The 24,710-nt window shown below is 49.7% G+C and overlaps 4 protein-coding genes across 7 annotated transcripts; 2 read left to right on the top strand and 2 right to left on the bottom strand.

The window, feature by feature from the left end:
* The first annotated feature begins 167 nt into the window (after window positions 1-167).
* Window positions 168-8,461, top strand: txlng (taxilin gamma). Of its 2 annotated transcripts, none has more exons than XM_047030331.1 (11): window positions 168-229; window positions 1,212-1,322; window positions 1,432-1,585; window positions 1,748-1,839; window positions 2,059-2,229; window positions 3,106-3,300; window positions 3,735-3,854; window positions 4,215-4,289; window positions 4,596-4,688; window positions 4,832-4,927; window positions 5,041-8,461. In XM_047030331.1, exons 1-11 carry the CDS (start codon window positions 182-184, stop codon window positions 5,308-5,310), a joined length of 1,425 nt encoding a protein of 474 aa, XP_046886287.1. In that variant the 5' UTR covers window positions 168-181; the 3' UTR covers window positions 5,311-8,461. The 2 variants fall into 2 exon arrangements, with proteins under 2 accessions (XP_046886287.1, XP_046886288.1); XM_047030332.1 differs by lacking the exon at window positions 168-229 and adding an exon at window positions 263-525.
* Window positions 8,122-14,705, bottom strand: rbb4l (retinoblastoma binding protein 4, like). 2 transcript variants are annotated; one of them, XM_047030333.1, is made up of 12 exons: window positions 14,532-14,705; window positions 14,032-14,176; window positions 13,524-13,669; window positions 12,142-12,318; window positions 11,903-12,018; window positions 11,118-11,278; window positions 10,745-10,871; window positions 10,484-10,561; window positions 10,287-10,366; window positions 10,138-10,195; window positions 9,078-9,188; window positions 8,122-8,908 (listed from the first exon to the last, which is right to left on the bottom strand). In XM_047030333.1, exons 1-12 carry the CDS (start codon window positions 14,545-14,547, stop codon window positions 8,840-8,842), a joined length of 1,284 nt encoding a protein of 427 aa, XP_046886289.1. In that variant the 5' UTR covers window positions 14,548-14,705; the 3' UTR covers window positions 8,122-8,839. The 2 variants fall into 2 exon arrangements, with proteins under 2 accessions (XP_046886289.1, XP_046886290.1); XM_047030334.1 differs by having other exon boundaries at window positions 10,287-10,363; window positions 14,532-14,704.
* Window positions 14,706-14,741: 36 nt separating this feature from the next.
* zrsr2 (zinc finger (CCCH type), RNA-binding motif and serine/arginine rich 2) lies at window positions 14,742-20,260 on the top strand. The gene is made up of 12 exons (XM_047031362.1): window positions 14,742-15,001; window positions 15,094-15,173; window positions 15,289-15,361; window positions 15,447-15,549; window positions 16,080-16,166; window positions 16,866-16,904; window positions 17,332-17,450; window positions 17,757-17,970; window positions 18,736-18,791; window positions 18,861-18,970; window positions 19,061-19,461; window positions 19,510-20,260. The coding sequence occupies exons 1-12, from the start codon at window positions 14,958-14,960 to the stop codon at window positions 20,128-20,130; spliced, it is 1,947 nt and encodes a 648-aa protein (XP_046887318.1). The 5' UTR covers window positions 14,742-14,957; the 3' UTR covers window positions 20,131-20,260.
* Window positions 20,261-20,414: 154 nt separating this feature from the next.
* On the bottom strand, window positions 20,415-24,597 carry ap1s2 (adaptor related protein complex 1 subunit sigma 2). Of its 2 annotated transcripts, XM_047030846.1 has the most exons (6): window positions 24,458-24,597; window positions 23,670-23,848; window positions 23,391-23,499; window positions 22,858-22,948; window positions 22,228-22,236; window positions 20,415-21,491 (listed from the first exon to the last, which is right to left on the bottom strand). In XM_047030846.1, exons 2-6 carry the CDS (start codon window positions 23,846-23,848, stop codon window positions 21,268-21,270), a joined length of 612 nt encoding a protein of 203 aa, XP_046886802.1. In that variant the 5' UTR covers window positions 24,458-24,597; the 3' UTR covers window positions 20,415-21,267. The 2 variants fall into 2 exon arrangements, with proteins under 2 accessions (XP_046886802.1, XP_046886803.1); XM_047030847.1 differs by lacking the exon at window positions 22,228-22,236 and having other exon boundaries at window positions 22,811-22,948; window positions 24,458-24,596.
* Window positions 24,598-24,710: the final 113 nt, after the last annotated feature.

The raw sequence follows: 24,710 nt of genomic DNA, 5'->3' as shown, positions 1-24,710 counted from the left end.
TCCAAAAGTCGTTTTTTGTAACATACAACAAGCCTTGTACAAAGCATATATACCAGTAATGTATACTCAGATAGACTATAATGTCTTAATGTGCACTTTTAAATTTGTTTTGCTCTCTGGAACTTGCGCCACAGGTTTAGCTTGTCAATGAAGTGCCTTCAATCGTGAATTGCGTCACATCATGGCGACACATTCGGGTGCGAGAGACACTGACAGTGAAAACAACCAGGTACATCTGTGAAACTTAATTGCAGTTTGACTTGTTGGACTGGTTGTAACGTGTTACAAACCCCTAGGGTACTTCTTACATTGATGTTAGACCTCATTGTGAGCCGAAGACGCGCGGTTAGTGTTTAAAACCGTTGCGAAGGAAGTTGCAAGCTAGTCGAACCAGCTAGCCTGACAGGTTGTGAGCTAGCTAAGTGTGCGTAACAGGCTTGGTACATCATCAGCCCCAGCACACTTGAACTAGCGTGACTGCCATCGCGTTGATCCGTTGTCGGTTTCAACCTGTTGTCCTACCAGGTAGTCACACTTGGAATAATTATTTAGGATACTAGTATCCGTTTAATTGGCATCATAGTAGCCACTAACGGAGCTAGGTATTCAGATTCATGATTCAATTGTGTTAGCAGGTTGGCTAGCTAACTTAGCACTAGCTAGTGAGCTAGTTTGAACGTTTAGCTCAGTGTTTAAGTGGTGTCAGTGGATTTGTATGAGGCTGTCCTTCTGTTGTATTGACCAATGCTTGAGTTATTAAGCCAACTAGCAATCTATGGATGTGTTTCTTGCTAAATGTCACTTTTGTCATGTGCGTGTGTTTTCACCCACTTCCGCGGTGTGAGCAACTGTTAAAACTATGCGGGTTGACGTTCATGTCTTTCTATGCAGACAGTGAACGATATGAAATGCATTAAAATAGGTTACCAATTTAGGTCACCATATTTCATTTTTGCATGTTTGTATGTGTGTATGTTACTCGTTACGCAGGGTCCCATGTGGCCCAGTGTGTTTCCATCGGTGTTACCGCTACTTGCTACATTCAAGCACGTGGTAATCCTCTATTCAGATTTGACTGTGGGTCAAACCAGGCTGTGATTTCACATAAGCTGCGACTCAGCAGTCCGCGTGTTTAAATGCCACAGCCAAACTTGATTATTAGTGCCTAAACTTGGACTCTCCCCCCTCCCGTTTCTATGTCGCACTCATAGTCTGGTAGTAGAAGCGCGATGGAGAGCCCAGGTGTGTGTGGGATCGAGGTGGCCACCAGAGGCTTGGTAGGCGGTAGCGACACACCCTCTGATCTAGACAGCCCCAGCCAGGTGAACAGCCCCGAGACCCAATTCCAATCATATCTGAAATGGCTTCATATGCTATCCCTTTGTTTCACACGTTCTCTTGGTTCTCCTGTCATCTCCTCTGACCCACCAGGAGGATGTGGGTGTGTTTGGGCTGGTGGGGGTCACCTGCGGGGACGAGCTGAGAGGGAACACCTCCGGGAGGGAGGACAGCTTCTTGGACCCCAACAACCCCGATCTGGACCCTGGAGGTGGCACCAAATGCAAGAAGGAACCAAAGGGATTAGGTAGGATCCCAAATTCACACTGAATTGTCGCCATTCCTCACTTGCAGCAAGCCATGTCGATGTCCGTCATGTTAAGGGAAGTCTTTCGTTCGTGGCCACACTCGACAGCCCACTCCCAGCCAGCTGTAATGTGTTTGTAATGTTGTCGTGCTGTGTGCACAGGTAAAGAGGTTCTGCTGCTGATGCAGGCCCTCAACACCCTGGCATCTCCAGAAGAGAAGCTGGCTGCCTTGTGTAAAAAGTATGCTGACCTGGTGAGTAGACGCGAGCGAGAGAGAGCGAGAGAGAGCGAGAGAGAGAGAAACTTCCGTCAGTTATGACACTGTGATGGCCTCCATCCACACCAAAGTGTCAAGCGACGTCCTAGCCCTCGCTGTTCTGTATACCCGTCATGGTTCAAGCTAAGAACAAACGTGTTTCGGTTGACCCTCGTGATCTGACGGCGTGGTCGAACCCTCGACTGTCGTCCACAGCTGGAGGAGAGCCGCAGCGTGCAGAAGCAGGCGAAGGCGCTCCAGAAGAAGCAGTCTCAGGTGGTCAAGGAGAAGGTCCACCTCCAGGGGGAGCACAGCAAAGCCATCCTGGCTCGCAGCAAGCTGGAGAGTCTGTGTCGAGAGCTGCAGAGACACAACAAAACCCTGAAGGTGGGTTGGTTTTGTCAGCTCGTAAGCTGGTTCCTTGTCTTATAGCTCGTCAGTTGTTTACATGGAAGCATGCTTCTGTAGTTGGTCGCTGTGGAAACGCGATTTTTCGTTTGCTGTTCAGTAGGGGTGTAACCATACACTCGGCTCACGATGCGATACGTATCACGATACTGGGTGTACAATACAATATTTTGAACAACATTTTAAATGAAACTGAAATTCAATTAACAGATTTTTTTCCAAAACATGAAACTTTTAAAATTATTTTCTTTGTTGTACAATTTTGTTAACTCAGTTCAAGCGATTTCTGTGAATGCAATGAATGCACGCATGACACAGGTGCAGAGTAGGTCGCGTGCTGGTAGCTCAACCAATAGGATCCAACGGACGTCATATTGTAAAAATATTGCCATAACTCTACGATACATATTGTTAAAAAAAATAATTGCAATATATTGTTCCACCCCTACTGTTCAGTCATGCATGAATTGAGTTGGTCATTTTCAAAGAATTAAACATCAAGCTGGTTAGCCTAGGAAACAAACAAGTCCTCAAAGGCACTAGTTAGTCGAAGGTGTTAGGTTACCATTAGTCAAATAGTTTCCCAGTTGGTTATCACAGGTTGAGCCAATACATTAAAGCAGGGGTGTCAAATCCTAATCCTCGAGGGCCGCTGTTCTGCATGTTTGAGACGTTTCCCTGATCCAGCCCACCTGATTCGAATGAAGGGTCGTTATAACAACCCTTTTAATTGAATCGGGTGTGTTGGAGCAGGGAAACATCAACAACATGCAGGACGGCGCCCCTCGAGGACGAGGAGTGGACGCGGTGAGGGTGCCGGGTTGTGACCGGGAGGCTGTGTTGCGTGTCACCCAGGAGGAGAACACCCAGCGCTCTCGCGAGTACGAGGAGCGGAGGCGGGAGGCCACGCTGCACTTCCAGATGACGCTGAGCGAGATCGAGGTCCAGATGGAGCAGCACAACGCCCACAACACCAAGCTGCGCCAGGAGAACATGGAGCTGGCGGAAAAGCTCAAGAAGCTCATCGAGCAGTACGAACTCCGGGAGGAGGTATGCAGGGGCGCCCGCGCGGCAACGGCTTGCCTGGCGGAGCACGTGTCTCGAGGGGGACGATTGGTTGTGTGGGATTTCTGTATTGTGATGCCAAAACACCTCCTCCTTGTGTCCTAGCCTCTTAGTTCCCTTGTCTGTTGAGATGGTGTTTTTGGTTTCTGTCTGTCTGACTGACTGACTGCCTCTGTCTGTCTGACTCTGTCTGTCTGTCTGACTGACTGACTGCCTCTGTCTGTCTGACTGCCTCTGACTGTCTGTCTGTCTGACTCTGTCTGTCTGTCTGACTGACTGCGTCTGTCTGACTGCCTGCGTCTATCTGACTGCCGGCGTCTGTCTGACTGCCTGCGTCTGACTGCCTGCGTCTGACTGCCTGCGTCTGACTGCCTGCGTCTGACTGCCTGCGTCTGACTGCCTGTCTCGTCTGCCCTCAGCACATTGACAAGGTGTTCAAGCACAAGGAGCTGCAGCAGCAGCTGGTGGATGCGAAGCTCCAGAGGACTGCAGACCTGATGAGGGAGGTGGAGGAGAGGCAGCAGAGAGAGAGAGACTTTGTGAGTCAGCCCTACCCAGGCCTGGGCCCAGGCCCGCATCACTGGCTCACTCACTAGACCGCCCCAGTCAGTGCCCAGTCTAACCTTGTGTTGTTCTGTGTACCTGACAAATAAAAGACTTGAACCAGTCTGTAGGACCGTACCACATCATGTATTAACTGACTCCTTACTTCCATCTAAAAAAAACTAAAAATGCAATTACTGATATAGGGGTCTATGAATTGAGATTCTTTTTCTTCCCTATAATACGCTGTTTACATAAACGAAAAAAAATAATATATATATATATAATGGGAAAATGAGCAGCCCCAACAGGGAAAAACAACGAGCAAATGAAACAAAGCCTGTTGTCTCCCACAGCTGCTGAAGGACGCAGCGGAGTCGAGACACAAGTGTGAGATGATGAAGGAGCAGGAGACCCAGCTCAAACAGCAGGTGTGCAGCCGGGCCTGGGGACAACCCTCCACAGCAGACCTGAACAAGGGAGTCTGATTCAGCCCCGGTCTGATTCGGAGCTGAATCAGACCTGAATCAGACCGGGGCTGAATCAGACCGGGGCTGAATCAGACCTGAATCGGCTTCGATTCTGCTTAGGTGTCTGCTCACGTCGACACCTAATACCAGGGTCATTCTGACAGCTACACATACTACATACAGGTTCAGTTCATTAAAGTTCTGCGGGATGAATCGATTTGATATGAATCTTGGTTAGCCTGATGGAGGAAAATGTCTGTCTCACAGCTGTCTCTGTACATGGACAAGTTTGAGGAGTTCCAGACCACGCTGGCTAAGAGCAATGAGGTTTTCACAACCTTCAGACAGGAGATGGAAAAGGTAGGAAGTCTTTTGATTCGGTATGTACTTCTCTTCATATTTATAATCGTGTGGAATTGATCGGAAAAGTCGTCGTCTTCTTCTTCCTTCCCAAAACGGTGCCCCCCCCCCCCCCCCTCTTCTTCTGTTGACGTTCTTCTCAGATGACCAAGAAGATCAAGAAACTGGAGAAGGAGACAACACAGTGGAGGACCAAGTGGGAGACCAACAACCAGGCCTTGCTGCAGATGGCTGAGGAGGTAGGGAAACGTAGTGTGGCTGACACCTTGCGGCCCTCCTGGGAAATGTAGTTCTTGCTAAGGTGGGGGCCACGGTGAAACTGATGTCATCCTGGCGTTTGCGTCCCCCGTAGAAGACCCTGAAGGACACCCACTACAAGGCTCTGCAGGGGAAGCTGGAACGCCTGGAGAAGCTGTGCCGGGCCCTGCAGAAGGAGCGCAACGACCTCGACGACAAACTGGGCCTGCTCCAGGAGCCCCCCTGCACGGCCCCTCCCGAACCCAAGGACGGAGAGCCCTCTGCCGGGGAAGGAGGGGCGGGGGCCGGGTGTGAGAGAACGGAGGTCCAGGCTTCCTCCACAGCGGAGACGGGTCCAGATGAAGCCGCCCAGCCCGAGGACTGAACAGGGCGGGCTGAGCCTGCTCCCCCTGATCCCTCCCTGGGACTATCCAGGGGGGGGGGGGGGGGCTCCCTAGAGGGTCTTCACCCAGACACGGACCTCACCTCCTCCTCAACGGCCCCTTCATGTGAAGAACAGCCTTCATGGGGGAGAGCAGTTTAGTCCAGGACTGGGCTAGGCTTCCCCCCCCCCCCCCCCCCCCCCCCCCCCCCCTGATCTTTATTTCGTGTGTAATAGTTCAGATTAAAGAGATGATTGCATTGATGATTCTTCTGCCAGTACTGCTGCCCCCCCTGCTCTGACCTCTTGACTACGTGCTGGGTGAGCTTCTGGCTTTGTGGACAGATCTTTGGTACTTAGCATTTATTTGTTTTTGTTTTGCCACAGCTGTACTTACTGTACTTCCTTCCTTTCACTCAAAGTGAGGAGGTGTCAGAGTTGGGTCTGTATAAAGCAGTGTTTTTTTTTTTTTTTTTTTCGTTCTTTTTTTGTCTTTTCTGTCGTTAATTTCATTTCAAACTTTTTGTTCCCCTCTCAGCTCTAGACATCTCTTCCCCCGTTTCACCTGATTGATGAATCCTTCTCTGTGCTCTCCTGTCGGACGCAGCTGCCGGGATGCCTCGCCAGTTGTAGCTCGGTCACGTGCGTGTAACCGTAGGGACAGAGACATCGGGGCATTATGGGCTGCTCTCTGGTCTGTAGCATAGAAAAGAGTAGGACCGGGCCATGGCCGTTTGGGGGAGGGGCATGAGGGTGGGGTGGAGGTGGCCTGTTATTAACAGGGCTAAAGTTCCTCTTTGACAAGGCTGCTATGATGATTCCCAGCACATACATGTCTGTCCTTCTCAGTTAGCTTCTCATGGCTCTTTTCAGCCTTCCTTCCTTCCTTCATTTCCCCCCACCCCCTCATACCTTTCCCCTGATTTGGTCCTTACTTCCTAGGAGAATCTGGCTCTGGGCAAGGGAGAGCTGTGGAGAAGGGGCACACGCTTTCACCTGTCCAATGATGTTACGTCTGAGATGGCGGGAGGGGGAGAGGGGAGGGAGAGAGGGATTGGATGGGAGGATGTGGCTGTAGAGTATTCAAACAGTTGTGACCATAACTCTTGATAGCATCTTGTCAGTTTGAGTTGTTGGCCATTTTGTGTTATCTGAAAGAGGAGCGAACTTGAGCTTTTCCTCTTCACCCACTCGTTTTTCAGGACTACAGTATACACTTTGTGCGTTCTGGGGACTGGGCCAAATCTTAGTGACTAAACCAAGGCCATGTGCCATATATGGACCAATCAACAGTTATTGTTATGACAGGATGTAATGTCGTCGAGGCTCCTTATATGAGCCCAAGCTTCTAATATGGGCTCTGCATTCTCAAGGAAGCAGGCTTCAATTTGTCATCACAGCATTCTTTCCCACTTTGGTCAACAGAGAACTAGAGGTTTTATCTCTAAGGAGACACGTAGATGACCAACATGTGTTTTTCGTTTGGATCTGAAAGGAGACTCGTGTTCTCTTGATGCATTCTATACTGGAGCGAGAACACGAAACAGAATGTGATGATTTCTTTCCCCTTTGTAAACCGCACTCGTCTGTGATCGATGAATATCAGTACAAGATGTAATCCCATCTGATCTGTTGCTGGTCCAGGGTAATATGACCCTGACCGTGTGAGCCAGTGTGGATGAACTCTGATGAATGTAGAACACTTGCCTTACCAATCCCTAGGGTGCACTTGATTTGCCACCCCTGGGACCCCTTGTCGGGCACCTTTTCCACTTTTAATACCTTCATTTTTTTTATTTTAACCATTCCAATGAACACATCCCCCTTGGTGTGCCAGGCTGGTCCAAATCAAGCGCACCCTAAAACATGATTGTTTAGGTCTCGGCCTCCTCTTTTGACACCCTGACCTTTGACCTTCGTTGAGTACAGGGTGGAATTTACGACCATATAAGGAACATGGAGCCATGTTCCAGTGTTTTCACCAGCTCACTCGTCACCCGCTTCGTCGTCGGGAGTGTTTGTCGTCGCTAACGCCACTGAGATGCTGTCATTCTAAGAAGGGAGGTGGTTTAATGGACCAGTTCCCGACCAGTAGCTTGGGGCAAAATCAACTGACAAAAACATTGAGCGGTGGTTTGTCTGGTTCAGCAGGAAATTTCAGCCCCCCTACCCCAGCCTGCAATGAGTGGTCAGTATGCGACATTGTGAACTTAAGGTGGTCCAGGGTCCAAAACTGTTAAGATATCGAAGGTGGTATCCTCACTTCTATATCAACAGCACTGTTTAGTTTCAACCTGGTCCATTCCTACCTTAACAGGGTAATCCCCATGACGATGGACGGGGATGGGATCAATTAAGCAGGTTATCCCATGGCCATGGTTTCACTCCATCCTGTGTGTGTGTGAGAGGATATGTTGCTACTCTGGGCTGTGTGTGTGTGTGAGAGAGGACATGTTGCTACTCTGGGTTGTGTGTGTGTTGCTGTTTGTTTGGCTCTGCCACTGTTGGACTCAGGTGACGTCAGCTATCTACCTCTGCAGGTGAGGGCCTCTGTGAAGGAGGAACCAGGCCCTGGAACACTTCAGAGATGTATTTTTTACAAAGACAGAAGCCCAACATTCCCCTTATTCTGAAATGGTCAAATGTTCTTAAAGCTGCATCTCGATTTTTCAATAAAAAAGTACATTTTGTAGAATTTAAAGTGACATTTCAAAAGCTGGTGTCCTGCTTGAATTCTTGCTAAGACTGACTGTGTGGCCACACAAGGGCGAAAATGTGGGGTGCGATATAAGAAATGGAAAATGGTGTGCTCTGTAAAAGTTACAAAAATGCTTTATTGCAAGTACACGTCGGGTCACGTTCATACACAAAACAAAGGAACCCAAGGAGGATGAGAATGTTGCGGAGTTGCCGCGGTTACAACACCAGAGACACGGGCCATGTGGATCACGGTTTGACCACTGAGCAGGGTGAAGGAGGGCCCCTGTTACACAAGTACATCGGTTGAAGGAGACGGGAGGATCCACTTATGAGATTGTCTCCTCGGATTAGGACAACCCTCTTACTACAGACCTGTTCAGATGTTGAGCTTCAAGTGTACCTGCTCATTAGGGCTGATTTCGTCAGAGAACCTCATTGATATAAAAAAACAAAACGATCTTCGATGTCAGGTAACGACGGAGGCTAACCATGGGGGCATACTGTACAGAAGGGGGAACGACAGTCAACCTGATGCAGATCTAAAAAAAGGTCCAAACTATATTTCATTTAATAGACACACTAGGGGGAATTTGTGCCAACCAGTGTCCTCTTTCCCCTTGACACTTGTAGATCAGAGAAGAACACAGGCGAGCTGGATGGCAGAAGCTTCGGTCGGCTGAACCCTTTGAGCCATCCATTCGATCCATGCCCGGTCCTGGGGGGGGGGGGGGAGCGTTCCTACACATGTTCTTCCTCTGTTCAGGTGAAGAGATGCATGGGGGAGGGGGGAGTTGTGCCCAGGACCAAGGGCTTGAGTGGTGGTGGTGGGGGGTTACGAGCCCTGTCCCTCCAGCTCTGAAGCAGGAGTGTCTGGCTCTTCATCATTGTAGATGTTCTCAGCCTGTATGGAGACAGTGGGGGGAGAGATACGGCTTGAAAAGGGAGCTGAGAGCAGTCGCGACATGGCTCCCTACAACCGCCGCGATCGACTTGGGCAAACCCGTCTCCCTCTGCACAGAACGGTGGCGTCAGCATTCCCCTGTTCCCAGGAAGCAACAGGGCTTGCTTACCATCTGCCAAACCTGCATGATGTTGTCCTCGGAGACGGAGCAGATGACCCAGGGCTCGTTGGGGTTCCAGGAGAAGTCGGAGATCTTGGCCGTGTGGCCTCCGTGGATGAACTGGTGGAGGGATACGCAGGAGGGGTGAGCCAAAAGGTCACTGGGTCATGCAAGTTGGTGGTCGTTACACTTTTTCTGGTTCCACCGTGTATGAAGGCTAGTGGTTGGTCTAGGACTAGCTCTGTGTGGGGGTCTAGCTCTGTGTGGAGGTCAAGGACTGGGTCTAGCTCTGTGTGGAGGTCTAGGACTGGATCTAGCTCTGTGTGGGGGTCTAGCTCTGTGTGGAGGTCTAGGACTGGGTCTAGCTCTGTGTGGGGGTCTAGCTCTGTGTGGAGGTCTAGGACTGGGTCTAGCTCTGTGTGGAGGTCTAGGACTGGATCTAGCTCTGTGTGAAGGTCTAGGACTGAGTCTAGCTCTGTGTGAAGGTCTAGGACTGAGTCTAGCTCTGTGTGGTCTAGGACTGGGTCTAGCTCTGTGTGAAGGTCTAGGACTGAGTCTAGCTCTGTGTGGAGGTCTAGCTCTGTGTGGAGGTCTAGGACTGGGTCTAGCTCTGTGTGAAGGTCTAGGACTGGGTCTAGCTCTGTGTGGAGGTCTAGGACTGGGTCTGTGTGGAGGTCTAGGACTGGGTCTAGCACGGTGTGGAGGTCTAGCTCTGTGTGAAGATCTAGCACAGTGTGAAGGTCTAGGACTGGGTCTAGCACAGTGTGGAGGTCTAGGACTGGGTCTAGCACAGTGTGGAGGTCTAGCACAGTGTGAAGGTCTAGGACTGGGTCTAGCTCTGTGTGAAGGTCTAGGACTGGGTCTAGCTCTGTGTGGAGGTCTAGGACTGGGTCTAGCTCTGTGTGGAGGTCTAGGACTGGGTCTAGCTCTGTGTGAAGGTCTAGCTCTGTGTGGAGGTCTAGGACTGGGTCTAGCACAGTGTGAAGGTCTAGGACTGGGTCTAGCTCTGTGTGGAGGTCTAGGACTGGGTCTAGCTCTGTGTGAAGGTCTGGGGTTTTAATTCACTCACCAAAAGTTCTGGCGGCCCGTCCTCTGCGTCCTCAGCAGATTGCTCCTCTCCAATTTTACTGTGAAAAGACACACACACACACACTTTAAGGGACTGCAGTTTGAGATGGTAGGAGGCCGTCGGCAGGGCTGCGAGGAGTGGATGTGTACCTGAGGTCCCACACGTTGAGTCTGCGGTCGGTACCACTGGAGGCCAGAATGGTCTCGTTGTGAGGCGACCATTGCACCTGCATTAGAGGTCAGTAAATCACTGTCAGTGCAATAAACTCCAGACCTCCATCACGCACACGCACGCGGCATCCACGCGCGAGACGCGAGGCGAGCGTTTCCCGTTCTTTGAGTATTACCTGGAAGATCTCGTCCTTGTGGGACTCGAAGGAGTGGAGCTTCAGCTTGAGGTTCCTCAGATCCCACAGAGCCACGGTCTGACGGGGGGGGGGGGGGGGGGACAGAGGGGAGGGAAGGACGTTACCACAGCAAATCCGTGTACAGGTGCGTTACGTGTGAAGTTCCCAACACACAGCAGCAGGTCTAGTGAAGGAGGGGGGGAAGCGGACATTGGAGGTAAGCGGTCTTCCAGGGAGAGAAGAGAGGGAATGTGTGTGTACCTTGTCAGCCGAGCCAGTGGCCAGGATGAACTCGCTGTAGGGGTTGAAGGACAGGCAGTTGACCTCTGCAGTATGGGCATCCACTGCGTGGCTGGGCTTGGAGGTGTTGTTGGAGCGGGTGTCCCAGCTGAGGGAAGGGGTGACAGTGGGTGGTGAGAAGTGGTCGAGGGGAGGAACGTTCACACTGCAATCTAGCCGAGGGACAATCTTCGTTGTGAAACGGCTACCATCAAAGCTACGGGGTCGGGGAAACGGCACCATGAGGGCCGCGATGTGGGTGGCTAATGCGGGTGGCTAATGCGGGTGGCTAATGCGGGTGGCTAATGCGGGTGGCTAACGCGGGTGGCTAACGCGGGTGGCTAACGCGACTCACATCATGAGCTTCTGGTCGTCGGCCACCGAGCCAAACAGGGACTCGTGCAGCAGGTGCCAGGACACGTCCTCCACCACGGCCGTGTGGCCCGTGAAGATGGTCTTGGCGTCCACGATCTTGCCCTCCTTGGGCCCCGCCCCGATGTCCCACAGGCAGATGGTCTGGAGGAGGGACACACACACGCGCGTCAACTTAAATGCTCTGGAGTCCATTCATTCCTTGCTCTTCTTAGAGGGTATGGTGTTGAGGAGGGCAGGGTAGTGTTAGTATAGAAGGGGGTAGTCAGTATAGAGAAGGGTAGTTAGTTTAGAGGAGGGTAGTTAGTATAGAGGAGGGTAGTTAGTTTAGAGGAGGGTAGTTAGTATAGAGGCGGGCAGGGGAGGGTTAGTGTAGAAGAGAGTAGTGTTAGTATAGAGGAGGGCAGGGTAGTGTTAGTATAGAGGAGGGTAGTTAGTTTAGAGGAGGGTAGTTAGTATAGAGGAGGGTAGTTAGTTTAGAGGAGGGTAGTTAGTTTAGAGGAGGGTAGTTAGTATAGAGGAGGGCAGGGGAGGGTTAGTGTAGAAGAGAGTAGTGTTAGTATAGAGGAGGGCAGGGTAGTGTTAGTATAGAGGAGGGTAGTTAGTATAGAGGTAGACAGGGGAGGGTTAGTATAGGAGGGCAGGGTAGTGTTAGTATAAAGAAGGGCAGGGTAGTGTGTTAGTATAGAGGCAGGCGGGGTAGTGTTAGTGTTGGTATAGAGGAGGGTAGGACAGTGATGCAGGCTGGGCTAAAGGCTGAAGACTCACATGGTCGTCAGAGGCGCTGAGCAGGTTGCCACTGAGGTTGGGGTTCCAGGAGAGGCCGTAGCCTTCCTTCTGGTGGCCTCGAAGCCTCAGGTCTGGGCTGCACTCTCCACTGGGGTCTGAGAGAGAGAGAGAGACAAAGAGAGACACACATACATAGGTTAAACCAACCCATGTGACTGGTTCGCCTGGTGTGTTTGTGTTAACTGCTGTGTTTGTGTGCCTTTGGCGGAGAGACCCACCAGGTTTGGAGGGGTGCTTGGTGTAGTCAAACACCAGCACGTCCGAGGTGGGGGTCTTGGTGGCGATGATGCAGGGGTTCTGGGGCATGTAGCGGGCCCGGTTCACCTCGCCCTCGTGGTTGATCTTGATCTCGATCTCTATCTTCCCGCTCACCGAGCCGAAGCCTCCAAACTCTGGGACAGAGACTCTGATCAGCTAGGCTTACTTTTAGGGGCTAAACGACTTAGTGATTGGACAGCGTTCGGACCAAATGCAATGATTGGACGGACTACTTGTCTGTCTGTCTGTCTACCTCTCGGCAGTACAGTCGTGGCCAAAAGCATTGGGAGCGACATACATTTTGTGTTTGCAAAGCTTGCTGGGCATAAAATGACTGCTAACATAATTTCAGTAAGTCATATCATCAGCACAGGGGAAAGTGTGCTAAGTAAAACTACTTCGAGCCAGGTAAAATCACTATCATTCTGATTGGATTTTAAGAGCAGATTGACTCCTGTAAAACAGGGGACTATTTGCATATATTGAACATTTTCGCCCCCAAAAAGCTTTAAAAAATATGAAATGGGCCTAATTGTATTCCAGTATTCTATAGAAACATGTGAAAACGTTTTCCTCAAATGCTGAACCAGCAAACTTTTCAAAACACAACATTTGTAATTGCCAAAACTTATGGCCACGACTGTCGTCAGACAGCTTGTGTGTTTCGGGGAGGTGGCTTTGAATCCTTTCACATTCAAGCCAAAATAGCTATGTTCGCAAAAAGGACCCTGCATCCAACGACATCCATTCCACATACACTACGGCATCAGAACTCTTTCGATCGAGGTACGAGACTGTGTTCACTGGAGATTGTCATTTGAATGTACCCACGGGCAAACCCTACCACAGTCACTGAATTAAGGTCTGCACAGTCCTCCTATATGAAGGAAGTCCACCAACCCACACCTACAGACATTTGGTCTACGGCTGATCCAGTCTGCCAGAGCGAGACCACCACCCTTTCAACGTACCTGCTGGAAAGATAGAAAAGACAAAAGACAGGTCAGCATCTGGAAATCACTAAAAATGACTTTCCTTTTTATTGGGTGCATCTCAACAGTCTCCTGTGGCCTCTTTCCTACTCCACGTACATGTTCAATTATACATTTACGCAACATTTATATTCATTTTGTTCGTTTCTTAAAACGTTATTGGGGGAGAAGTCTCTTTCCTCTGAACCCTCTAATAAGGTCTGAGAGGCAGAACCGAAGAAAGGAGGAGAAGCCTTTTGAGACTCAGCCCTGGTTTCCTAAGCCAGTGCTCAGGATGGAGGGGAGACGAGGGAAGCAGGCTACCCTGACCTAGACGAGACACGCCCTCCTCCCAAGCCGCCTCTCCTCACCTCCTTTCTCGCTGTCGTAGTGGGAGGCGTCAAACTGGGCGTCGTCGTTGGGCACCTGCACGCTGGCGATGACCAAGTGGTTCTGTTCGTCCGATGTGTGTGTGCCCAGAACCAGCCTGTGGACCGCATAGTCCTTCCCCTCAGGCCTGAGTAGAACCGCAAGTTAAGACACCACTCCATCACAACACAGCAGCTCCACATTAAAGCAAACAACCTGCTTTTTCCACTGAGACACTAACATTTTCACTGCACAGTGACTTAACAGCGCCAATCTAAAGACATACCCTTTGTAACTTTATTTACGACTATGCTACTGACTACAGGGTCATTTTTCTGTTAGTTTTTTTGCTCAGATTTCTCAATATATACACAACATACACTTCTCAGCTCAACAGGGTCATTTTTCATGCAGTCGCAATACAAGACGCTTATGCACATAAAGATTCCAGAGACACTACTACATGTTAATGATGGGGATGATGATGATGGAGGAGGAAGAAGAACATACCGGTTGACGTCTGGTAGCCACTGCACCGTGAGACTGGGCCATTCCAGTGCGTGTGTCATGACCAGGTCGTAGAGGAAAGGAGTGTTCTTCTTCCAGATCTTGTACTCCTCGTTGATGACCCGTTCCTCCACCGCATCGTCGTACACTGTGAATTTGGGGGAACGAATACAGCCAAATACTTTAAGACTTGTGTTGTCAATTAGCTAGATAGTTTTTAGCTAAAGCGGATGTCTTACTCTTCATCATAGCGAATCGACATTAGCTGGCTAATAAATACGATCTATGGTTAAATTTCGTGAATAACCCTCCAGTTGGCCTCCCAGCTACCCAGTACTGGTTAGCACAAGAGCCAAGCTAGCTAGCAATTAGGCTTCGCACTGGAGCGGGAAGCGCTGGCCTGTATGGTATGCTAACACGCTACGCTAGCAGCTAACTAGCTAACCGGGTGCGCACACAAAGCATGCATGAAAACTGGACCCCAAAAAACGCATGATGGGTACCTTCTTTATCCGCCATGTTCAGGCTTCGGGGGGCGACTTCAGGTGTGTTTCACCCTTACCTTACAATGCCCGAAAGCAAAGAAACGAACTATTCTACGATAATATTCACAATAGTCTGTGGCTAGCAGCTGATGGCATGGATGGCAAACACACTCGTTTCCCTCTTTCTTTTCTGCGCGCATCCAGGACCGACAACGCATGCGTCATAAAACTGCAGGAGTAGCATCAGAGCTGTATGTTTAAGCTAGCTAGTTATGTACAATTAAACTGATGATCAAACCAGTAGTTATTGTTTCTGTTTTGGACTGACACATTTGAGCCAGTGCCGCGGTATTAAAATCGCCACGTCGATTTGGAGAAAGAAGATGTGCCTAAATAATTCTTAGAATCGGAGGTTTATTGTAGTCTTTTATCTAGCTAGCTAAAATGGCAGCCCCCATGAACACCGCGGTGTCTGCGCCTATGTTGAGGTGAGTCAGTGTGGTTGTTGTACTAATATTATTGATCAAAGACACGTATTGACTTGACAAGTGAAAGGCCGTCTATGATGTCTTCTCTTCAGCCAAAAACAACGCAAGGCGCTCTTGAAGAAAGAAAGAAGAAGTCGAAAACGCCAGGCGCTGGCTGAAGCTAGGCTCTCTGGTAACGTTACAGCATTTCACCCTGTGTGTTGTTTACATGGTAAACCATATTCATGGTTAGTAGTTGTGGATCAACTTTAGATTCCACCCGAATGATCTGATACCTCTCACCTAAGGCCAAGGCGATGGACACCATGCACCAGAGGAGGAGGAGGAGGAGGACAATGACAGAGACACCGATACTGAAAGGTAAACATATGTTTTAACTCCCTATATATAATTATTGAATGAACTCCCTGGTCTTTAATGTGTGTGTGTCTGTGTGTGGTCACAGGCAGCATCAGGAGTGGCTGAAGAGAGAGCTGCTCGCCCAGCAGGAGTTCAGACTGCAGATGGAGAGAGAGGACACAGCCAGGAAGAAACAAGAGGAAGAGGAGGTACTTGACGGCGTCCTAACTCCCATCCCTCCCTTGACCCTTGTGTAGCTGTACCTGGGGTTACCCATTCGCTTAAAGCAGGGGTGTCCAATCCTGGTCCTCGAGGGCTACTGTCCTGCATGTTTTAGATGTTTCCCTGCTCCAGCACACCTGTTTCAAATGAATGGGTCGTTATCAAGTTCTGTGGAAGCCGGGTAATGACCATTCATTTGAATCAGGTGTGCTGTAGCAGGGAAACATCTAAAGCATGCAGGACAGTGGCCCCTCGAGGACCAGGATTGGACACCCCTGGCCTAAAGGCACGCCATTCGCCGCTTTTCTACTATTGCTTGAAAACCCCTATCACTAAATCGCCACACGCAAAGGCAATGCCAATCGATTTACCGACGTTTCAAGCCTTTGTCAACTGTCGTTCGTCAAAATGAAATGAATCCGTCGTGCGGAAGTGTCTGCATGTGACGTGTACAGCTGTAACACTGGTCTAAGTGAACGTCCGTCAATCCTGTGTCCGTGCGTGTGTCTTCCTGCAGAGGAGAATCAAGGAGGAATGGGAGGCGGAGCAGAGGAAGGAGCAGGAGGAGAAGGAGCACAAACAGCAGCAGAAACAAGACAGAGAGGTGAAACGTATTCCAGGACGCTAAAAAAAAAGAACACAGACATATCCTCCTCCTCTAAGACCAATGAAGCGTTCCAGATGACTATGCACAATTGGTGAACAGCCAATCAATACATCATACATTTTGATACGCTTCATTTTTTTAAATATATACGGGTATGAACATCGTTCATCATTATGATGTCAAATGTTAGTGCTTTGCATGTGTTTTCTCGACAGTGTAAGTAGAGTGATTTTGCCTCAGGTCAGAAACTCTTCCTTAACTGAGATGTACACGATCAAATCAACCGCACTTCCTTAACTGAGATACACACTGAAAGAATGTCTCACCTGCAAGCACCTGCTGCCCTCAGGAAGACCTTGTATCTTTTGTCGCTGCCACTCCAATTCTTGTTACCAGACCTGGGTCAGTTACTATCTGGAAGTACTCGAGTGTGCTTGATGAGTGTCACCCACCGCAATGATGACCCGTGGACCGGTCCCGGAAGCGGCGACTGGAATGCGCATCAAACGCACAGCGACTCCTTTCAAATGCTAGCGCGTGACTGACCCAGGTGTGCTTGTGCCCTGGTTCTCCCGGTGTCGGTTCAGATCCAGACAATGTCTCTTCTGCCATTTGCCGACGGTGGTCTTCTTAACCCTGCAGTGACAGATATCCTGTCTAGGCCTCTCACCAGCCGTGTGTGTTTGCAATTTGTAGGAGGCCGTTCGGAAGATGCTGGACCAGGCTGAGAGTCAGGTAGGAGTAACACGTAGGAGAAACACAGGGGGGGGGGAGCGGGGGGGGGGGGGGGGGGGGGGCTGTCCAAATCGTAACCTCCGCTTATTTACAGGCGGATCCAAATGAATCAAATGTACTTGTAAAATTCCAGTGAGGCGATGTCACGGTGTGTATGAGACATAGCGAGACATGGCAGAATGATAGGACACCAGCTGGCAAGGGACGATGGCTGCGACACTTGCACTGGCGGGAGAGGAACGTCTCTCTCTCTCTCTTGCGCCATCTCTGGAGGCCCTTTGGCTATCACATGACTGAATCCAATGAATGAATCCCCATATACGGGCATTTTAGGAAGCTGCATAACCATATAAAGGCCCCACTTTTTTCGAGGGGGTGTTTTTTTTTTGGTGTCCATTGATGTTGATTTGTTTGCTTGCTGTTTCAGCTGGCAGCGGAGAACGGAGCTCCCTGGATGAACGCCGAGCCGCCAGACTTTGGGACGGAGAAGGATAGAGACAACTGCCCCTTCTTCATCAAGACCGGAGCCTGCCGCTTTGGGGACAGGTGGGCTTAAAGCAGGGGTGTTCAGTCCTGGTCCTCAGGGTCCACTGGTCCTGTATGTGTCTAGATGTTTCCCTGCTCCAACACACCTGATTCAGATGAACGGGATGTTAGCAAGCTCGGTGGACGCCTGATAACGGCCGTTCATTTTTGATCAGGTGGGCTTAGATGGGCTTTCGAGAGTTTCCCCCGGAAAGACTTCCTCTGCTAAAGCTCCTCTGATCATCAGCTTTAATGCACAGGCATGTCCTCCAGATTCTCAATCCACTGCCCCCCCCTCCCTTCCTCCCCTCTCATGTCATTGGCTAGATGTTCCCGTAAGCACGTGCACCCAGAGTCCAGCCCAACCCTATTGGTGCGGGGGATGTTTGTGACATTCGGATTGGACCAGAGCCGACGGGACGACTACGACACGGACGCCTGTCTGGAGTACAGCGAGGAGGAAGTGCAGCAGCAGTTCCTGGATTTCTACCAGGATGTACTTCCTGAGTTCAGGACGGCGGGAAAGGTGCTGCAGTTCAAGGTAACCACCTCGCCAACCATGGAGGACACCCGCTTCCCATCATGCATTTTGATAATCACGTGAAATGCCATCATCCGTGGGTCTGTGATACATGTGACCAGTTTAGGACCGACCGGCAAGCGTATTGAGAAGTGTTAGATTTAAGCAATAAGCCCCAAGAGGCCGTGGTTTACGCTGATTTTAGAACAGGTAAGGGGAGTTGTTAGGCACCACGCGAAGCGTGACTCGCGGGGCTTATTGCGGGGCTTATTGCTTTTCTAAAACTGTTACTACAAATATTTGATATGGTTTTATCAATAAAAACAATTAGAAACAAAATAGTTATAAACCTAATAAACCTTAATTCTTCCGCTACTACAAAGTATAGTTCCTACATAAATCGTTGCCACGCAACAGCCAGATGGACATCTTTGCCGTCTTTTTCAATTTGAAATATTCGATGCGCAGTAATATGGAATGTTAAAGAATGTTATGAGGACAACCTGTGAGGTTATGCTGGATTTTACAACGGCATGGAATGCGATATAGCCAATCACAATCAAGGATGGGAACAACCAGTTTTAGAATAGCCAGCTTCATCTGTTCTAGTTAACTCCCTTTGATCTTTTCTCCTTGCGCTACAAGAGTACAACCAGGAGACGTAACTTAAACACCTGGAACTACTACTCAGGAATATTTGTCTTTGATAAAAGGAGGTTCTTCCTGGCTTCTTATTGTCTCTCCTCTCTCTCCCTCTCTCTTCCCCAACTCCCTCCCTCTCTTCAGGTGAGCTGCAACTACGAGCCACATCTGAGAGGAAACGTTTACGTGCAGTTCGATACGTAAGTGATCTTTCCTCCTCCTCCTCCTCTCCTCTGGTTCTGTAATAACCCAGTGATGTGTGTCTCCAGTGAGGAGCAGTGCAGGGAAGCCTTCATGATGTTCAATGGGAGATGGTATGCAGGCAAACAACTTCAGTGCGAGTTGTGTCCTGTCACTCGGTGGAAGACAGCCATATGTGGTGAGTGGAACTGAAGTGTGTGTGTGTGTTTTGGCTCTACGGTTGTACATGCCTAACCTGTTTGTCTGTCTGTGGGTGTGTGTCTCCCAGGCCTCTTCGACAGACAGAAGTGTCCTAAAGGGAAACATTGTAACTTTCTGCACGTGTTCCGGAACCCCGGCAACGAGTTCTGGGAGGCGGACCGCGACCTTCACATGTCTCCCGACCGGGACGGGGGCTTCAGCGGCCGCTGGTCCGAGAGGCGAGGCCGCGACTGGGACCACTCCTGGAGGAGCAGCGCGCCCCGGTCCGAGAGGTCTCACAGGGGGAGGGAGAGGAGGAGCAGGAGCAGAGAGAGGGGGGGGGAGAGGGATAGGAGGGGGAGCGAGAGAGGAAGTGAGAGGAGGAGGAGCAGAGAGAGGGGGAGGGAGGGGAGGAGCAGGAGCAGGGAGAGGAGCAGAGAGAGGGGGAGTGAGAGGAGGAGTGAGAGGAGGAGCCGGAGCAGAGAGAGAGATCGGGGGGGTGGGATGGAGAGAAGGAGCAGGGATAGGAACGGGAGCAGAGAGAGGGCGCGAGAGAGGAGGAGCAGGGAGAAGAGGAGCCGAAGCAGAGGAAAGAGGAGCAGGAGCAGAGAGAGCAGTAGCCTAGGCCTCGAGAAGAGAAGCAGGAGGGAGGGATCAAGGAGCCCCGTGAAACCGATCGTGGGAGACGCGACGCCCGATGACGTCATCACCCCGCGCCACCACAAACACTCCAAGAAGAGCAAGAAGAGTAAAAAGAAGAAACACAAGAAGAAGAACAAGAGGAGTCTGTTGCCTGGAGACTCGTCCGGAGATTCGGGGAAGGAGTCCGGGGATGACGAAGATGCACCGGAGGTGGTTCTGATTCCAGCAGACCTGGGTTCTAAACCCACTAATCACAGGGAAACCGAGGAGACTGAAGCTGCAGGAGAAGAGGCTGTCTCTCCAGACCCACAAGACCCGCCTCTGGAGACACACAGTGATCTTAGCCCCACCCCTAGAGACCCAGAGCCAATCAGCTACCCCCTTGAAGACCCACAGCCAGCCAACCCCCCCCTCAAAACTGCTAGCCCCGCCCCTGTAGAGACAGAGACCACGCCTTTCTCTGCATGTGCTGAAGATACATCCGTACCTCCCCTCAGTGGAGTAGAGCTCATCTAATCACTGATTGGACTGACAGCATCCGTAGACAGGAAGTATGGCACTATTGGACAAGGATTGTTACATCCATAATTGCTGGGTTGTCATGTGATGATTGTGTACATGTGTAAATAAAAGGGTTTTTTTTTAACAAAGATACCAGTGTTGATACGTTTTTAAGGGTGCAGGAATCATGTTAGATTTATCTAACTAGATTACAGCATATATTTTATGTAATATATTACATAAATCAACTTAGAAAACCACCCACATTGTCTTTGAAACACAAACGGAGCTACAAGCACTTTGTTCTGATACATTTATTCTCACAATAACAAAGTGTTCTGAGGGACCCAGGGGGTTGGTACAGATACGATGACTGATAGGCAGTAGGCAGACAAACAGATATGTTGGCAGTGGATAATACAAGCAATCTGTAGAATACTAGTTTGATTGGTCTGAAACACAGAATACAGTTGTAACAGTATGCACTGCAACACAAATCCAAGCTTCGGTCCATCATACAGATAACAGACAGCCTGCCCATCAATACCAGACCAGCAAAGTTTTGTAAACAAGTCAATAAAAAGGACATTTTGGTATGAACTTAGGCAGGTTAAGAGGTGCATCTTGTTTGTGAATGTTAGTTCCACCTAAAGACAGGCATGATAGAACAGTTGCAATGTTTTTTTAGGACAGTGTCCCTTTTAACTACATCACTATTAGATCTCTTCCCTTCAGGACCTGACTGATCCAGTGTTCACAGTGTTCTTTGGTCAAACCATGATGTCTCATTCTTGTCCCCAAAAACAGTAATCATTTCTAATAATCCCTTCTCACTAAAATACGAAATTCTGACATATTTTAATACTAAACATCTGGAGAACTATTCTACGAACTACTCATATCTCTAGACAGAACAACGTGAATGGGATTCTTCTGTTAGGTATTTAGATCAGAAACAGCCTGCGACATGTCCAGAAGGGTCGAGTGATGGTGTCATGGTCGATCTTAACACACAGACAACACACACACACACAACTATCCACACACACCCACTAGAGCCCAAAGCCTAGCGTCGTTGTTTTTGCACTGCTGTTTCCATGGAGACACAATCATTATTGTTGAACACAACATGGGCGGGGTCTTCAGAGAATGTCAACGAGGGTGCTGTAGAGGAGTGTACGGGTAGTAAACACACACACAGAAAAACTGTTGGCACAACATCTTAGCAAAATAAGAGAACAGGCGACATATATAGACCACAGATACAGAAGGGAAGGGGGGTGGGGGGGTGGGGGGGTTGGTGATGGATGCGAAGGCTAGCCCTGGGTCTATGTCAGTCCAATCTCCTCCAGGACGCTTCGCGGAGCCTCGGCTTCCTACAGAGAGAGACAGCAGAGGCAGAACAGGTGAGGCAGAACAGGCGAAGCAGAACACAGGGCCAGTACACGTCTCAGCCTGCAGCATAAACACACCAAGCACGGTTACGCACAACACTCAGAATGCTACGCAAGAATAGTACTAGGAAGGAATGAACAATAGAATACTACTGTAGCAAATCAATCGTTTCCCCAAAGAAAGGGGCATATAGTTGCTATATCCAGAATTGTACTGGGTTCTTTGCCATACCTCAGATCGATCCAATACACTCATCGGTTTCCTTAATAATGTGACTTGACAGTAACTGTGGTGCGTTTGATTTGCATCCGAGCGTGCGCTTCTGAGACAGATTCACTTCTTTCATGGCATGCTCCAAGTATTCAACAGCGTCAGCATACCGTGTCAGCACACAGTCCCATATGACCCACGTCAAAGTGGTACAAGTGAGTAGTGAACAACGAGTGGGTGTACATAGGCGGGCTACGCCACGTCTTTAGAGGAGTGGGAAACCAACAGTTACAGTGCAGGTGTCTAATGAAGATGAAGGACGCTTCGCGCTCCCCCCTAGCTCAAAACCACGCCGCGAACACGCTAAATACCCTCGATGTAGAAGTGCACAGCGAGCATCAGGTGCCGGAGTCATTCTAAACATCTTGGCCTTCTTAGTTTAAGAGAACTATCCGACCGTGACATGGACATGGCATAGCATTCAAATGGGACAACAACAGCACTTACTTTGGCATCCTAGCAAGGTTAAGCACAAAGGAAAGAAAAGCACTGTTTGAATACAATAGTGTTCAATAGAGTTTAGAGTGTATGTTCTGAGCAATACAGAGGCGAGGATAGGCTGACAGTCTGTTTCTGAACACTAGGCCAGTCTGTTGTACGTATGATATCCCTGCTACTCATGACAGTTGGAAACTGGATGTGGAGGGAGCCAATAAGAGGTCAGCATGCCTCGCCCAGCCAATCGAGTGCCGTTTTCTCTAGTCTAGACTGAGCACTCTGGCATTGACACAGTCTGGTCTTTACAGAGTTAGAAAGAAAGGATTGTATAAAACCCAGTGCGCACAATGGCTGTTTAGCTGTACAAACAAGGCTACGGCTTAAACTGTAGTGTTCCCTGCAAGCCAGCCTAGATGTAACTAAATATTCCCAACACCAGCTTCTCCTTCCTGGGTTTTGGAGAAGAGAGAGCTGGGGCAGTTTGCCTGGGGTAGCTAGACCAGGGCAGCTAGACTAGGGCCGAGAGATTGGGGCAGACGGACCGGGGCAGTTAGTCAGGGGGAGTTAGGTGGGGCAGATCCCGACCCCCTACCTCCTGCAGCAGGTCGGCCTGCTCGATGGCCTTCAGCACGTTCTTCTTGGAAGTCTCCTGGGCCTCCCCCCCGAGCAGAAACTCATCCAGGATGAAGTAGGCCTTCTCAAAGTTGAAGATGATGTCCAGCTCACACACCTGTGAAGGAGGGAAAGGGGGGTTTGGGAAGAGAGAAGGGGGGGGGGGGGGTGAGAGGTTATCATTTGAATAAACCCCGACAGTCGCATCGAGGAAAAGGCTGACCCACTGTGATACTAAGTGCTTTGATTATATTTACATTCCACTCAAAACGACATACGAAAAGTGCATATAGAAAGTCCAGCAGAATATCAAGGATCAGAAGTGCCCAGTTCTAACAGCATTCCGCGGTCTGAGTCAAGAAACGGTCTGTATTTACAAGGCACAGTGCAAAGTAGCCACGTCGCAGCTACCCGGCGCAGCGCAACATTAATAATCTCAACTACAGTGCAACAATAGCAAGGCTACTGATGTGGCGTGAGGCGAAATAGTTCCAAGTCCAGTCTTTCAAGGCTTCCCAGAGGGCAGAAACTGACTGAGGCGTCAACACGGGAGGACTCACGCTGCCAAAGTACTTGTCCAGCAGCTCCACATATCTATGAATGATCTCCAGGGTGATCAACTCATTGTCCTGGTCCTCCACCGCACAGCAGAAGTAAAGGCTGGCGTACCTGCAACACAGGGAGGGGGAAGGGGGAGGAGTTAGATGGAGGACAAGGGGGTTGGAGGGAAAGGGGAGAAAGAATCCAACTGAGAGAGGTGAAAAAAGGGGGAGATCTGGGAGTGAGACTATCAGCCTCCTCATGTACATGCATCAACCGGGCCTGAGCCCAACCCTGACCTCTTGTAGACGATCTTTAGGTCCCTCCACTCCAGGAAGCTGCACATCTTGGGCTTCCTGGCCAGGATTGTCTGGACCAGGTCTCTGGAGATCTTCTTCCTCTCCTTGTCCGACAGAGGAACGTACCACTTCTGCAGACGCAGCTTCCCCTGTCGGCTGAACAGCAGCATAAACTGCATCTGGGAGCGATGATGGTGGAGGGATGGGGAGAGGGATAGGAGAGAATGAGAGAGGATGAATGTAGGAGAGGGAGAGGATGTGAGAAGTAAAGAAATGAGGAACAGAAAGCCAGAGATGTGATAGGAAGGAGGAAGCCCATCCACGATGGGTGTGGAGAAAGTAAGCGAGGAAGAGTAAGCGAATAAGAGACAGGCAGAGATGCAGAAGGACGTGGGTGGGGTTATACCCGTTTCTTAATCCAACAATGACTGGTGTACGAAGTTCGCATGTTCGCATACGAATCACCTGTTCCAGTTACAAACTTCACGGTTGTTTGATTGCCGTCCTGTAATCTACAATCAACCTTCACATCTGCGCGGCCGCTAACATGTTTAATTCATTGAATGCAATAATGTTGAAACTGCCTCAGGAAGCAGTGTCTTCATATTTTTCGCAACAGTTTCATCTTGATGTGAGAATACATCGAATCTTGGGTAGAGTCTAAACACAGGATGCAAACACTTTCAATAATGGCTCGGGCACATCATCGCCAGCGCATACAGCGCTTTTCTTTGCAGTCTGACATTGACCGATTTATTACTATTCAAACAATGCTTCGGGAATCTTACCTTGTAGATTTTCTGCGAATCCACACACTGGAATAGTGGTTGTTTATATCCAATTTAGAATGTTTTTCTGTTTTAACACGTCCTTTCGTCGCACACTAGTGTACGTGGTGAGGGGAACGAATGATGTAGTTAGTTGTTTTGCCATTGGTCGAAAGGTTTACTGTCAGGGACTCTGATAGGCGGAGAAATTCCGTTACTCCATCCTTTATTTACGGCGAGGGGAGAATGTCAATGGGAGTCTTGGCGATGGCAG

The sequence above is a fragment of the Hypomesus transpacificus genome, chromosome 12 (assembly GCF_021917145.1).
Source record: "Hypomesus transpacificus isolate Combined female chromosome 12, fHypTra1, whole genome shotgun sequence".
NCBI lineage: Eukaryota > Metazoa > Chordata > Actinopteri > Osmeriformes > Osmeridae > Hypomesus > Hypomesus transpacificus.
The sequence above is the reverse complement of the archived record's forward strand: the minus strand, read 5'-3'. Positions and strand labels throughout refer to the sequence as shown.

Coding starts and splice junctions, on each gene's coding strand:
- rbb4l (XM_047030333.1), bottom strand. Junction 10,562..10,744: donor CCACTGGCTCGGCTGACAAG/GTACACACACAT, acceptor CCCCCCCGTCAG/ACCGTGGCTCTGTGGGATCT. Junction 8,909..9,077: donor TCATGCAGGTTTGGCAGATG/GTAAGCAAGCCC, acceptor GTCTCCATACAG/GCTGAGAACATCTACAATGA.
- ap1s2 (XM_047030846.1), bottom strand. CDS start 23,848: ATGCAGTTTATGCTGCTGTTCAGCCGACAGGGGAAGCTGCGTCTGCAG. Junction 23,500..23,669: donor CTAAAGATCGTCTACAAGAG/GTCAGGGTTGGG, acceptor CCTGTGTTGCAG/GTACGCCAGCCTTTACTTCT. Junction 22,949..23,390: donor TGGACAAGTACTTTGGCAGC/GTGAGTCCTCCC, acceptor CCTCCTTCACAG/GTGTGTGAGCTGGACATCAT.
- txlng (XM_047030331.1), top strand. CDS start 182: ATGGCGACACATTCGGGTGCGAGAGACACTGACAGTGAAAACAACCAG. Junction 1,323..1,431: donor ATCTAGACAGCCCCAGCCAG/GTGAACAGCCCC, acceptor CTGACCCACCAG/GAGGATGTGGGTGTGTTTGG. Junction 3,301..3,734: donor AGTACGAACTCCGGGAGGAG/GTATGCAGGGGC, acceptor GTCTGCCCTCAG/CACATTGACAAGGTGTTCAA.
- zrsr2 (XM_047031362.1), top strand. CDS start 14,958: ATGGCAGCCCCCATGAACACCGCGGTGTCTGCGCCTATGTTGAG. Junction 16,905..17,331: donor TGGACCAGGCTGAGAGTCAG/GTAGGAGTAACA, acceptor TTGCTGTTTCAG/CTGGCAGCGGAGAACGGAGC. Junction 17,971..18,735: donor GAAAGGTGCTGCAGTTCAAG/GTAACCACCTCG, acceptor CCCTCTCTTCAG/GTGAGCTGCAACTACGAGCC.